This window comes from Carassius carassius, chromosome 5, assembly GCF_963082965.1.
Source record: "Carassius carassius chromosome 5, fCarCar2.1, whole genome shotgun sequence".
In the NCBI taxonomy this organism is placed as follows: domain Eukaryota; kingdom Metazoa; phylum Chordata; class Actinopteri; order Cypriniformes; family Cyprinidae; genus Carassius; species Carassius carassius.
In genome coordinates this window covers 36,419,870-36,435,240 of record NC_081759.1, presented here as the reverse complement: position 1 = coordinate 36,435,240, position 15,371 = coordinate 36,419,870, and the positions used below count along the sequence as shown (strand labels likewise).

The 15,371-nt window shown below is 36.3% G+C and overlaps 1 protein-coding gene and 1 long non-coding RNA gene across 2 annotated transcripts in view; one reads left to right on the top strand and one right to left on the bottom strand.

Annotated features, from left to right (window-relative positions):
• LOC132141487 (uncharacterized) overlaps nucleotides 1-15,371 on the top strand; it is a 198,737-nt gene that overhangs the window by 14,500 nt on the left and 168,866 nt on the right. The gene's annotated exons all lie outside the window — the stretch shown is intronic.
• LOC132141485 (globoside alpha-1,3-N-acetylgalactosaminyltransferase 1-like) overlaps nucleotides 1-15,371 on the bottom strand; it is a 29,953-nt gene that overhangs the window by 1,971 nt on the left and 12,611 nt on the right. The window contains exons 3-8 of the mRNA XM_059551024.1: nucleotides 9,649-9,684; nucleotides 9,380-9,406; nucleotides 5,970-6,017; nucleotides 3,013-3,060; nucleotides 2,185-2,214; nucleotides 1,951-2,088 (exon numbers count right to left, since the gene is read on the bottom strand). Coding sequence (XP_059407007.1) covers nucleotides 1,951-2,088; nucleotides 2,185-2,214; nucleotides 3,013-3,060; nucleotides 5,970-6,017; nucleotides 9,380-9,406; nucleotides 9,649-9,684 — 327 coding nt within the window. The remainder of the gene's footprint in view (nucleotides 1-1,950; nucleotides 2,089-2,184; nucleotides 2,215-3,012; nucleotides 3,061-5,969; nucleotides 6,018-9,379; nucleotides 9,407-9,648; nucleotides 9,685-15,371) is intronic.

Below are 15,371 nucleotides of genomic sequence, written 5' to 3'. Positions count from 1 at the left end.
AACGAATCATTCGATGTAACCGGATCTTTTTGAACCAGTTCACCAAATCCAACATCTCCAATACGCATGAATCCACAAATTACTTAAGCTGTTAACTTTTTTTAATGTGGCTGACACTCCCTCAAGTTCAAACAATCCAATATCCCAGAGTAATTCATTTACTCAAACAGTACACTGACTGAACTGCTGTGAAGAGAGAACTGAAGATGAACACCGAGCTGAGCCAGATAATGAACAGAGTCAAGAACCGTTTCTGTCAGACGTGTCCGATTCGAGAACCGAGGAGCTGATGATACTGCGCATGTGTGATTCAGCATGAAGCAAACCGACACACAGAGCGTCTGAACCGAACTGATTCTTTTGGTGATTGATTCTGAAATGATTCTGTGCTAATGTTATGAGCCCAGGTAAACCGAAGACTTGCAATCATCGCCAATGACGCCATTACGTCGAGCGCAAAAGAACACGTGAACCGTTTTCTTCAACCGGTTTATTGAATCGAACTGTCAGAAAGAACTACTGGTGATCCGAAAACCGATGCAACCTGTTCTTGACTCGAGAACGAGTCGATGTTTTGTTCATTATCTGGCTCGGCTCGGTGTTCATCTTCAGTTCTCTCTTCACAGCAGTTCAGTCTGTGTACTGTTTGAGTAAATGAATTACTCTGGGATATTGGATTGTTTGAACTTGAGGGAGTGTCAGCCACATTAAAAAAAGTTAACAGCTTAAGTCATTTGTGGATTAATGCGTATTGGAGACGAGAACCGTTTAAAACGATTCAGTTCGATTTGGTGAACTGGTTCAAGAAGATCCGGTTACATGGAATGATTCGTTCACGAACCGGATATGACAAACTGCTTTATTTTGAACTCTCGCTCACAACAGACGCGGAAGAGAAGACAATGCTGAATAAAGTCGTAGTTTTTGCTATTTTTGGACCAAAATGTGTTTTCGATGCTTCAAAGAATTCTAACTGACTCTCTGATGTCACATGGACTACTTTGATGATGTTTTTCTTACCTTTCTGGACATGGACAGTAGACCGTACACACAGTTTCAATGGAGGGACTGAGAGCTCTCGGACTCCATCTAAAATATCTTAAACTGTGTTCCGAAGATAAACGGAGGTCTTACTGGTTTGGAACGACATGAGGGTGAGTTATTAATGACATAATTTTGATTATTGGGTGAACTATCCCTTTAACTTATTACTTTTTTAATGCATATCATCATAGGAATCGGTGTAATGGGGGGTTGTGCAATCTTTTAAAAAATATATTATAGTGAACAATAATTATTGTTTTTTTAATGCTAAATCTTTAAAGTAGGTTTGATCAGAGAGTAAGTTGCTATGGCTACATACCTTAAAAGTTATGTCGGTCATTGAGGTTATTATGGTTATTATGCAACACACTTGCTTTCTGGAAATGTTCTAAATTAAAATTTTAAGCATTTGCCTTGCTAACTCTCCGCCCTTGTGGACTTGGATGTACATCACTGCTGAGTGCCCACTGCTGGTGAAGCCTGTATAATGGGTTTTAATGGACCACCCTGAGCCCTTGTTAATGCTATGAATCTGCTATGGTGCTGATTTTAATCTTTTGTATGAATTTTTTCATGCAAAGCAGAATACACCAAGAGTTTCTAGTGATCCTGATGATCTTGATTAGCTGGTTCAGGTGAGTTGGAGCTAAACTCCAGGAACAGGATCTATCATTAGATAAACAGATTGGCATGCAGTTTTAGAGGAAAAACTGGTAAAACCACAGAGAAGACCAGATAAATCTAGACCTATTTTTCTCTCACTGTTTGTCACAGAAAAAAAAAAAAACGGTAAAACAAAAAATGTGTGCTATGTCATATTTGTTAATTGTCTGACTCTTACAATTAAATGCTACAATTAAATTCAAAACCGATGAAGATAAGAGGAAGAGATGGAAAAAAACTCACTTTCCAAGAGCGAAGACTGTGGTTGCAATGGTGATGTTTTGTTGTTTGTAGATTGAATCAATCAGGACTGAATCAAAAGTTCCTTCCCATACAATAGGGGCTAACCATGGTGTCACGGCAATAACTTTGCCATCGAGGCTGTTTTAAAAGACCAAATAAACATGCATGAAATGCAAGATAGTATTAAAACATCAATAAATAATATAAAAAGGTTAAATATGTGTATGTTCTTACCCAACTACACTGGGCTGATTGTATGAAAGCCTGTAGAATAAAATAATAACAGTGTAAAATAATCAGTTGTGACATTGCATTCATCTCAAAGTCAAAGTTTGCAATCTGTAATTATTTTAAACTATTCTGACCTCCTGCCTTACTTTCAAATGTCTGTGAATGGTGTGTCTTAATGTGGGCTGAACAGGGATATTGACACCACAATGTCTTAACTGACATTAAGTTAAACGTCTGCAGCACATCACACCCAAACACTACCAGTTACACTGGTTGCCTGTTAACATCTTTCAACCAGAAAATTCATTTCATTCACTGCTCTTTCTAGTCTTGTCATTTAAAGCACGGTTCTTTAAATGGGCCAGGTGGGACTAATACAATAGAATATTAAACGAAGAAACAAGTCACTGGAACTAGTGCGATCACAAAACAAACATGATAAAAGCGGCTGTTTGTTTGCATTCTTTGTTAAAGATTTCAATCCAAAAGCATCAATGTTTTACAATGATAAGTGATACATCGCTCATAATGAATTAATTTATCAGAAATGAAAATTAGTCACACAGAAATAAAGTGTCATGTGCATAGCCTGCTTATTCAGTCGAGTCGGTTTCTTTTTTATTTGTACTCACAGTATATACGCTACATCACATTTAGAAAGAATGATAATTTCTATATTTTTATAAATGCTCCTGAACAAAAAAACATTTTTAAGAAATAAAAAATAAAGATGCTAATTACATACGTGAGCTGTGGCTTACTGTACGACAACTCCACAAAAACGTCAAAATAAATAAGAGCAAAACTGTTGATGAACGTTTTTGTACTCACCCTTGTGGTGATTGCAAGTTCGAGTTTTCCTGGTGCTCTTTTGTTAGGCTAAGAAATGGGATAAAGAATCAGTGAATAACTGCTTTCTTTAATATTAAAGGGGTCCTATTACGCTTTTTAAATTTTTCAACTTTATTTATTCTGTACTGTTGCTGTTTTGAGCATAAAAAAGATCTGCAATGTTACAAAGCTCTATTAGGCATTTTATTTAGATCACTTTTTAAAAACCACAAGGAACAACTCGTTTGGACTACAACTCATATTTTCTGGGATTTGTGATATCATAAATATCGAGACCTGGTTGGGCTGCACTACAGAAGGCAGTGAGTATTATCACTATGTCGGAGACACGCTAGCTATCCCAAGGCAGACAAACTTAAAGTGGTACAATCATCCGGGTTAAAATCACGCTCAACTTGATTTGATTTTGATTCAGTATTTACACTGAAACTTGCAGCTGGCGGCTATAGTAAAGGGCATGACCTTCGACTGTATAAAAACATGGACATAGTGTCCGTGACGTCACCCGTAGATTTCTGAAGAGGGTTTTAGAAGCTCAAAGTGGGCAAAGCAGACATTTTGGCAGCGCGTCACTCCCGGATAAAGGCAGAAGCTGGTTGCTGAAGCCACGCCCACCTAGCTTGACTGTAGTCAGCAGTGGCAATCCACCCGTCACTCAAGTGGCCACACCCTTAACTATGAACTTTAAGGCTTAATATAATTTAAACGTATTAGTTATAAAAAAATTCATTAAACATCTGTCTAACTTATTTTAAAAGTCTTTAATGCTGGTGTTATAGTTGTTAACTTTATGAAATGATCTGTGGTACCGACGTGGAGAAACTCCGCCTTGGTTCATAACCACTCCTCTAGCCCCAGCTGGCCAGCTTTGGCCAAAGGTTTTAGTCGGGCCAAAAAACCTGGGCCGTTGGCCTCGAGAAAGCATCAACCAGATACAATCAAGCCCTGGAAGGGACAGTGGAAACGTGACTGGCCCTGGCACGCCTGCTTTAGGCCCGACAGTGGAAATGATGCTATTCAATAGGCTACCTGAGAGTTACTCAGTCCATACACACCTTGAGTGTGTGACTCATATGCATTTCTTTTATATCTTTATATAGTGCCCTTGCCCTTTTTTTAGAAGCCTTGGTTTCAGATATATTTTTCCCATTCATTATAAAGAATTAAAAGTCATGAACCAAACCAACTAGCAACGATTTTAATAACAATATTACAAACTTGTGTCAAGTTGTGTCAAACAAAATCTGACAAGAAGACAAAAGACAGGCTACACAACTGCGTACTTGATGTTAACGACGGTAAGAAATTCTACACTTCAAAGAAATGTTGTGGATGCCAAAAACCCTGAAGAAATAAAAAATAAAGATGCTAATTACATACATGAGCTGTGGCTTACTGTACGACAACTCCACAAAAACGTCAAAATAAATAAGAGCAAAACTGTTGATGAACGTTTTTGTACTCACCCTTGTGGTGATTGCAAGTTCAAGTTTTCCTGGTGCTCTTTTGTTAGGCTAAGAAATGGGATAAAGAATCAGTGAATAACTGCTTTCTGCTTTATTCTGTACTGTTGCTGTTTTGAGCATAAAAAAAATCTGCAATGTTACAAAGCTCTATTAGGCATTTTATTTAGATCACTTTTTAAAAACCACAAGGAACAACTTGTCATAAGCGCATTCACGTAAGCTGTGCAGACAGAGCTAGGATGGCAGACAAACGTCAACAACCCGGTCTTCCTTCCTGGTATTGTAGTAAAGTTTTCTCGTTGGTTAATAACACAGCGGTCCCAATTCCAGTGCTCACACACATATTTTACATGACTCGCTTAGTTAACACACTCGATTCAGATGACCAACTCGAGCTACGTGAATGAACTGTGTTCCAATCGATATGATCCCTACACGGTGTTCATTGCTCCCTACTCCCTAAAATAGGTTACACAGAGTTGTGTAACACTCGAGACGAGACTCATGACAGATAAAATATGTTACTAAATAAATAAACAATTGTGATAGGGAATAAGAATCTGACGTCTGACTTCTTAAAGCAGTCGTATTTACTGTTTACTTTATAACATTAATGGCTAGCATGCATAGTCTTTTGCATTGCTTATAAATATTTCTGCCTTGTATGGTGATTATAATACACATCGGATCAAGTCATTTCAAACACTCAATGCTGCTGCCTGAAAGTGAGTTTTGAGCTCAACTTATTTTAAAAGTCTTTAATGCTGGTGTTATAGCTGTTAACTTTATGAAATGATCCGTGGTGCCGACGTGGAGAAACTCCGCCTTTGTTCATAACCACTCCTCTAGCCCCAGCTGGCCAGCTTTGGCCAAAGGTTTTCGTCGGGCCAAAAAACCCAGGCCGTTGGCCTCGAGAAAGTACCAACCAGATACAATCAAGCCCCGGAAGGGACAGTGGAAACGCGACTGGCCCTGGCACGCCTGCTTTAGGCCCGACAGTGGAAATGCAGCTATTCAATAGGCTACCTGAGAGTTACTCAGTCCATACACACCTTCCCACATTCTTTGGTCCTCTGTAGTGACTCATATGCATTTCTTTTATATCTTTATATAGTGCCCTTGCCCTTTTTTTAGAAGCCTTGATTTCAGATATATTTTTCCCATTCATTATAAAGAATTAAAAGTCATGAACCAAACCAACTAGCAACGATTTTAATAACAATATTACAAACTTGTGTCAAACAAAATCTGACAAGAAGATAAAAGACAGGCTACACAACTGCGTCCTTGATGTTAACGAGGGTAAGAAATTCTACAATTCAAAGAAATGTTGTGAATGACAAAAACCCTGAAGAAATAAAAAATAAAGATGTTAATTACATACATGAGCTGTGGCTTACTGTACGACAACTCCACAAAAACGTCAAAATAAATAAGAGCAAAACTGTTGATGAACGTTTTTGTACTCACCCTTGTGGTGATTGCAAGTTCGAGTTTTCCTGGTGCTCTTTTGTTAGGCTAAGAAATGGGATAAAGAATCAGTGAATAACTGCTTTCTTTAATATTAAAGGGGTCCTATTACGCTTTTTAAATTTTTCAACTTTATTTATTCTGTACTGTTGCTGTTTTGAGCATAAAAAAGATCTGCAATGTTACAAAGCTCTATTAGGTCTATTAAGCATTTTATTTAGATCACTTTTTAAAAACCACAAGGAACAACTCATATTTTCCGGGATTTGTGATATTACAAATATCGAGACCTGGTTGGGCTACACTACAGAAGGCAGTGAGTATAATCACTATTTCAGAGACACGCTAGCTATCCCAAGGCAGACAAACTTATAGTGGTTACAATCATCCGCGTTAAAATCTCGCTCCAATTGATTTGATTTTGATTCAGTATTTACACTGAAACTTGCAGCTGTCGGCTATGGTAAAGGGAATGACCTTAGACTGTGGTCTAAGGGGCAATCCACCTGTCACTCAAGTGGCCACACCCTTAATTATGCAGAACTTTAACCTGTTAACTGTCACCGTCCCGTATACGGGACGCCTAAATTTACTTCAATATATTACAATTATATCCTAATCTAATCATGACAAACTATATATCGTTGGAAAGGTCTAGGACTCCTTAATAGATATTTGACCCCTTTTTGTTGTTAAAAATTATGAAGGAACAGTAAAATATTAATTTATAAAAAGAGTGCACCTCAAAACATACATCATAACAGGCGTTCTGACCGGTCACAAAAAATCTACTCCGCTTCCTTTTTCCCTATCACATGTTTTAGTAATCATCATAAATTATATATCATTTGAAAGCTTAAATACTCCAAATTCATCCCATGAAAACCATTTTGAAATCGGACACTGCGTTACCATGGAAATCGTACTTTAAAATATTTTAGCGTGCCCCCCCCCCCCCTTAGTGGGAGGGGTCATATTCCAAATATATTATGGTCTTTTAGAATCAAAACTTCATAATCTTGACAAAATACATATCGTTGAAAAGGTCTGAGTCTCAAGATTCCATATTTGGTGGTTATTTTGTCATAGACATAATATTGAGAGAGAAATTGATACATTTGTGACAGAAAAATGCATCCAAAAAATTCAATGGAGTTTCAATGGCACCCGGTGGCTTTTTGTGGTATAACGCCTAAACAAAATTGCATATGAACCTACATTTTTTTTATATCAACTTCAAATTTGGAACACAACTTATTTAGACATATGGCTTTAATTTTATAGCAATTTTGGATTTAAACATTTTATAAAATATTTATTTTATTTAAAATATAATAAAAATTAAATAATAAATTTATTTACAGTAAGTTTAAACTTCTATAACTTGTTTATACTTTCATTTTTTTGAAATGATTTCACTTCTGCAATAATCTGCAGATTGTCTTTAAAAAGAGACCAACCTTTGGTCTGTATTCAAAAGCATTTATGAATTATAACAATTTAAGTGTGAATAGTGTACTTTCACGTCTATGTTCAAAAATGGGGGTGACAGTTAAAAGGTTAAGGCATAATATAATTTAAATGTACTAGTTATAAAAAATTCACCCCCCATAGTCTAAATTAGCTATATAGACCAAAATAAGTTTTAACCAGGCTGTAAACATGCGTCACTTCTGTGTTGACTTCACGAAAGAGAGCGGGAGGTTGACGCTTGTTGCATTACATTCTCTGACCAGGCACAGAGTGATGCCAATCACAACACACCCTGGCCCAGCTAACCAATCACCGCATGTTTCATATTTCAGAAGCCGGGCTTTCATTGGATACAGCAACTATTCGAGCCGTTCATGCCAGACTGGGGAGAGAGGTGTTGTAATAATGTAAAATGTGAAAATTTCGTTTTTCGAACAACCTAGTGTGAGAGCCTTTTCTTGTACACCCCAAAACAAAATCAAGACTTTGTAAAAGAGCGCAATAGGACCCCTTTAAAACTTTTGTTGTGTTTGTATGTTTCTATTATTTTCTATTCTATGTGTCCACAGAATGTGTGGACAAAAATAACATGTGTGTGTGATAGAGCTACATAACAACAAACATGTAATCTACCATTTTAAAGTTGCAATAGGTGATTGACTTCAGAATTCTTTTTGTTATACTGGTTGAAAGTCTCTTCACATCCCGATAGCAATCAATAAGTTAAGTGGATTAAATTTATTTATCTGTATATTTATCTATATTCTGTGGAAGGTGTAGGACCAAGAAATCCAATCAAAATGCTCGGGGGGTGTGTTTTAAATAGCTTTCATACCTGCCTGTCAACGTATGTATCTGCATACCTCTGCGCACGCTGTTCGCGCAGACAGAATACGTCATAAGCGCATTCACGCATGCTGTGCAGACAGAGTTAGAATGGCAGACAAACGTCAACAACCCGGTCTTCCTTCCTGGTATTGTAGTACTTTTAAAGTTTTCTCATTGGTTAATAACATGATGTAGCCCAGCGGTTCCCAATTCTAGTGATCGCACACATATTTTACATGACTCGCTTAGTTAACACACCCAATTCAGATGACCAACACACACCGATTACGATGACGATTCAGATGACCAACTCGAACTACATGAATGAACTGTGTTCTAATCGATATGATCCCTACACTGTGGTCATTGCTCCCTACTCCCTGAGCAGGGGTTTACTTCACTTCAGAAAATGGACTGGAATTGGGAACCACTGATGTAGCCTATGGTAGTAATGTTGTCTCTGGTGCCATAAATGCGTTCAGGGGGCGTGGTTTTGGACGGCAATTGCAGGGAGGGTGGGACGTTCGCTTTCAGTGCTATCAGGCTAATGTTAGCATTTTCCAAAATCTATTACACCTTTAATTGTGGGCAATGGTAAACCTCTATGGTCCAAATCATTTATAGGCAAGTATGTGAGCGTATTTGTATGTTTACAGAGTATATATAGTGGCCTACTACATTCATTTGATAACAAATTGTGTAAATTTAAACAAAGCCTTATCAGTTGTTTAAGTATGTGGAATGTAAAAGGAATTTTCTGGGTTAAATGCAACTCAATATATTTCTAACTCTTTAAATCCCCACAAGTCAATTTGCTATTAAGATAGGAAAGTACGTTTCTGTCTTATTAAAATAATGTTCACACCTTTACACAGAAAAAAATCTATATATTTATTTTTTGTGTTCTATGCTATTTACTATCTCCATTCATAAACAGCATTCAAGAACATCCTGTATGAGACAAAGCATTCTTAAAATAATTTGGAATAGTTTGATGTACTGTTTGTTGTACTGTTTGAGAGAACAGTATGTACATAAATGTGTATTTGTGCTCCTGTAAATTATATGGGTGTATGTTTTGAGAGTGTATGAGAAGTGAGAGTACTTACTTAGGGCATAATCTTATCTCTTTATATCTGAAACGGAGATAAAGTTACAATGCAGAAACACTGCATCCCTTCTTTGATTATTATTCTTTTTTTTTTTTATCATATCTCTTTTAAGCATGCATGCTGCCTTTACAAAGAAACAGAAATTTTACAGAAACTTTATTTCCAGAAACAGTAATAAGACAGTATTAACTGGTTGTGTTTCATAGCTATTTACTAAAGAATGTTTTGATGGGTGTGGTTACATTTGAGAGGGAAAAAAAACTTACCCGATCGAGATCGACTTGGAGCCCAAAAAAATGAGTCTGTGAGGAAACATAGTAACAGAACATGAATGATAAAGTGAAGCTGATCACATTTTTTTTCTGAGGGAATTTACTTATCAAATTTAATGCAAAGAAAAATTAAAATCCTGCTGCATTAGTTTGAAGTGTTACATTGATCTTCTTACACATCCAAATACTGTAGCAAACACGCACATTTAGAAAAGCTTCTAAGGGTTAAATCTGTTACTATATATCCATTTTCTTATGAATGCTTAGTCATGTAGCGTCATTTAATTTTGGATAGGAATGAAAATGAGACTAGGACAGAAGTATTGTAGTATAGTTAAACAACAGTTTTGAAAGTAGTGAGTTGTGAAAATGACATGATGTATAGGACCTTCATACAGTAGTACATCATTGCAAAAACTATAGCTAAGGATCAATTTAATCTGCCTAAAATTCTATCTAACCTATGGAGTGTATTCAGTCAACTATTGGACAAACCCAAAGTGATAAATTATGAAAATGGTAAGACTGATATATCTGTCATGTTAGTAATGTAAGAAGTTTCATTTTACAGTTGACATTCTCTCTTTCACTTCTAAGAAATTACAAGACCTCTGTAAATAAGAGAAACTGTTTGGCGCCTGTTTAAATAGGATCAGGGCCATACTGAAAAAAGTTTTTTTTTTTTCTTCACACAACAAAACCTTCAGTATAATGTTTCCGTATTCCAGACATCTCATTGCTGATGTGCATGAACTCATCTTGACACCAAATGATCTGCCTTTGTTCATAACCACTCCTCTAGCCCCAGCTGGCTCGCTTTGGTTTTCGTCGAGCCAGAAATCCCAGGCCGTTGCCCCGAGCGGCAACCCCTCACTCTCTCTGGTGAAGTCAACAAGGAAATGACTAAAACTGTAATTCATTGACTAGCCAATTGAGGCTGGCTGCAAAAGGGAGTCAGTCCCATAGACTCTCCATGTTAAAATGCCTAACTTTACAGCAGAAATTTTTTTTACAGCTTGGTTCAAAAAATTATTTTGGTCTATATAGATAATTTCCCCCTTCATGACAACTGTGAGGGGGGTGAATTTTTCAACTCATCTGTTTAAATTATATTAAGCCTTAAAATAGCATAATTAAGGGCGTGGTCACTTGAGTGACAGGTGGATTGCCACTGTTGTCACCTCTGTCAAGCTAGGTGGGCGTGGCTTCAGCAACCAGCTCCCACCTTTTTGTCCATTTTCAATTATCCGGGAGAGTCGCGCGGTGATGCCCTGCCAAGATGGCGAAGGCGTGCTCTGCACATTTTGAGCTTCAAAAATGCTCTTCAGGAGACTACGGGTGACATCACGGACACTACGTCCATATATTTTATACAGTATGGTTGGCCCCGAGGAAGCCCAGACGAGGCACGATTAAGCAACGGAAGTGGAAACGCGACTGGCCCTGGCACGCCTGCTTTTGGCCCGACAGTGGAAACGCATCTACTGACACCTCTCAGACACCAAACAAATATCTAACATGCTAAATATCTGGACCGGTTGGCCGAATCGACATCACGTGGTGTCAGGTGTGTAGCGGATCTGACCCGAATCAGACAAATTAAAGAGTCGATCAGGACTTTGGCTGAAACACGAGCCGAATTCCTCAGTAAGGCAACAGGAAGTCATAAAACATTCTGTGCCACAAGTCCCAAGCAAGATAACCAACCAACCAACTCTTTCACAGAACAGCTTTCAACATTAACACCACTAGAACAATTATTGACAATTTCAATTCGGAGAAGAGATTGTCAAATTTGTTGTTCGTAATTGAGATGCAACACCGGACATCACGTGTAAACCCATGAGAGTTATACACAATATCCTTAAACACTTCCCCCACCTAGCAGAACCAGACTGAAATTCCTAAGGGGGGGGCCTTTGAACCTCTGGTCTCCACAGAAATCTTTGTCAGATAATGACACAGAAACTGTCTTTTCTACATATATAGACCAAAATGAACTCAAAAAGACTTATAAATGAATATCAGTCCATCGCTTCACTCCATATTCATTTATATGTAACCCACACATTTGACTATCATGTTATAATCACTTATTGTGTATGTCTTTTAATAACTATTGGATAGCTTAAGGATACATATTCATGTTTCATATGTATGTGCTTGAATCTGCTTTGACAACAAAGGGAACACAGGCAATGTACCTCCAGACTGATTTGCACTGGTGTATCTAATATAATTTTAACGTCATTGAGGAACTCAATGCGAGGGCTAATTAAGTGATTGATGGTTGTTCATGTCTATGCAATTTAACGTATTGCTGTAAAATTGGGATTCCACATTTCTATTCTCTTAAACTCATTCTTCCCTAACTTTCGATCTTCCTGCAACTTGTGTGAATGTGTGAGTGCACCGTTTATATGTTAGATTAGTTGATATGTCTTAGATTTATCTAATAAAGCCTTATTCATATTGAAAAGAGAAGTATCTTGTGTTTTGTGCTTACAAGTTAATGTCTTAAACTGCCGATCTTGTTACTGTGCTAATTGATAGTGTTTTCACTATACTTTGGATAATAATATCCAGCGCAGATTTGATGTTAAATGGCTCGTTCAGTGAATCGCAGGGCGTCTCAGTTGATCAGCCGTGAAACAGTGATTCTGTTCAAATTCCCTTTAAAATCTTAAATGATTCCCTTTGAGCTAAATTGACCTGTTTCCCTTACAGGTGGCTCAAGCTACAGCCAATAAAAGAGCAAGGCCTGGGTTGAGGTCGAAGTGGCAAACTTCCAGTCTCTCTTGTGAAAACAACATGGAAGTGACTTATAAACTGTAATTGGTCAACTGGCCGCTGGCTGCAAAGGGAGTCAATCCCATAGACTCCGCCTTGTTAAAATCCCCAACTTTACAGCAGAGAAAAAAAACATGTTTACAGCCGGTTTCAAAATATTATTTTGGTCTATATAGCTAATTTTGCCCTTCATGACAACTGTCAATTTACACATTAATGGGTGAGTTCTGGGACAACGTTTTTTGTTAATTTTTACTTATTCATTGTGTTGATTTTAACACAGTAAATGTGTCAGAAAGGTTTGCACAAAGGTGTGTAAACATGTATTATTTAACACATTATGTGCTGTCCTTCACTACATACATTGTTAAAAACCATTTATGAAATTCTAAACAAAATGTTCACATTTGACAAAATGAATTGAAAAGTCATTGGTTGTGTCTCTTGTCAAAATATTTATGATGAAATATCAAAAATTACATTCATAGAACTGCAGAATATATATACAATTTTAGATAGGTCAAGATAGATCAAGATTGTTACTTTTGCAATCACAGTTGGATGAAATTTATATGAGAAAAGCTCAGGGGACATATACTGTATTAGATCAAGAGCTAAGTGGATGGAAAAAGGGGAGAAAAACTTATTTCTGCAGACTGGAAAAAAGCCTCATGAAAGAAAATATTAAAACTTTAATTATTAACGGGGCAGAGTTTTCTAATACACAATTAATAGCTAAAGAAGTCGCCAAATTTGATCAGGTTTTATATTAGTCATCCTCTTCAATATTAGACCCTTATTCTCTCTATGAAAAAATTTGACAATTTGTCCCTAATATAGATGACCAATTCAAACTGATACTGTATGTGATGCAGAATTAACAATTGAAGAGCTTGACTCTGCTGTTATGTCTTTGTCATTAGATAAATCACCTGGCCCAGATGGTTTTATGTCTAATTTTTAATCGCCATTTTTGGGTCTTCATGGAATTTCTTTTTGCAACTTTTCAGGAAATGACTAAAACTTTGGTTTTATAGTTCAATGAGACAAGGCCTTATCACGCTTATTCCCAAACCAGGAAAAGACTGCAGATTGTTAGACAATTTGCGACCTATAACTTTACTAAACAATGACTATAAATTACTAACCCACATATATAATAACCGTTTAAAACACAGTTTAGCCAAAATTATTGGGGTGACACAAACTAGATTCATTAGAGGCTGATCTATACCTAATAATATTCGATTGGTTCTGGACTTGCTCTAGTATAATGCAGAAATAGAGGATGATGGGGTTATTTTATTTTTAGATTTCTATAAAGCAATTGATATGTTAGATCATTCTTTTATTTTTAAATGTTTAAAAATGTATGGGTTTGGTGAAAATTATTCGATTATTCTATACAAATAGCTCAATTGCTCCACCAACAGGTACTTCACCCAGATTTGATGTCAAGAGAGGAGTTAAACAAGGCTGTCCCATCTCACCCTCATTATTTATTCTGGCTACAGAGATGTTAGCTCTCTTAATTAAAAACTCAAATGTTGAAAGTTTAAATGTGTTTGGACAGAAAATTTTACTTAGTCAATTGGCTGACGATACAACAATATTCTTAAAAGATCTTTAACAAATTCCCAAAGTAATTGATATAATTATTTTTGTATAACTAATTTTGTTGGTTCAAAGTTTATATTGGCAAATTTGAAATTATTAACATATATGAATGCCCCTTAAAACTGTATATAATATCCCGATTAAGTCAAATATTTAGGAATAATCATTTCTAAAGACGAGGTCTTGATGGAAAGCAAAATGTCTGGAATAGATGGAATGAATGTAAAGGAAGACTTGATGCATGGATGCAAAGAGATTTGTCTGTTTTTGGAAGATTTACTAAAATGGAAAGTCCTTCTGTGTATCCATCCTGCATCTTGTCTCTCTATTTCTAATAGAGTTATTAAGTTAATTAATCAAATTATTTTCAATTTTATATGGAGGAAACGTGTGCACTACATAAAGAGAGCACAACTTATACAAGATTCTGAAAATGGTGGTTTACAAGCCTTTGACTTCTATTGTATAAATGGAATGTTGAAGGTCAAATGGCTTAATTTTATAACAAATGAAACTAGCTTCTGGTTTTGTATTTCCTGTATCTTCCTTTCACCATCAGATTTTGTTATATTGGAAGTTACTATAGAACCACAGTTTTACTCCACATAAAATACCCATATGGAACAATAGATTTGTTATGTCTCTATACAAGTCTTTTTGTGTTCTTGATTGGCTTGAAAAAGGTGTTTGGTCAGTTCTTCATTTAATGGATGAAAATGGAAGTCTTATCTTTTAAAGATTTTTGTTCTAAATATAATTTGCAGTGTGAACGCAAACAATTTGAGTGTGTTTTAAATGCCATTCCAAAAAGTTTTATAAATTTGATATATAACACTTCTGTCAATATGCCAGATGACCTTCTGAACTCCCATCCCTTTTCTTCAATGGCAATGACTTTAGAGCAATGCTTCCAAACAAACTTATTTGCTCTTGTTTAAATTCCATATTATATCCGAAGCTTCTGTATCATGACAGTGTTTTGCAAGTTTATGATAAATCATCTGTAAAAAAAAAAGTTGCAAACAAAGTATATTAGCTTTCCGGTGGCTCCTAAAGCTAAGGAAACTCATTTTAAAATATTCAGTGGTATAAATCCATCAAGTGAAATGGTTTAGTTTTCAAATATTTTCTGGGAAAATATGTCTTATTGGTTAGAGACAAAGATTCATTCACTGCCCACTTTTGTCAGGAAACATGTTATGTTTGGAATGATATTGGATGATAAAAATTATTATAATTTTTTTTATTAATGTATTGTTGATTCTGGGAACATTTTTCATTCAAAAATGCAAATGTATGAAGATAAAACC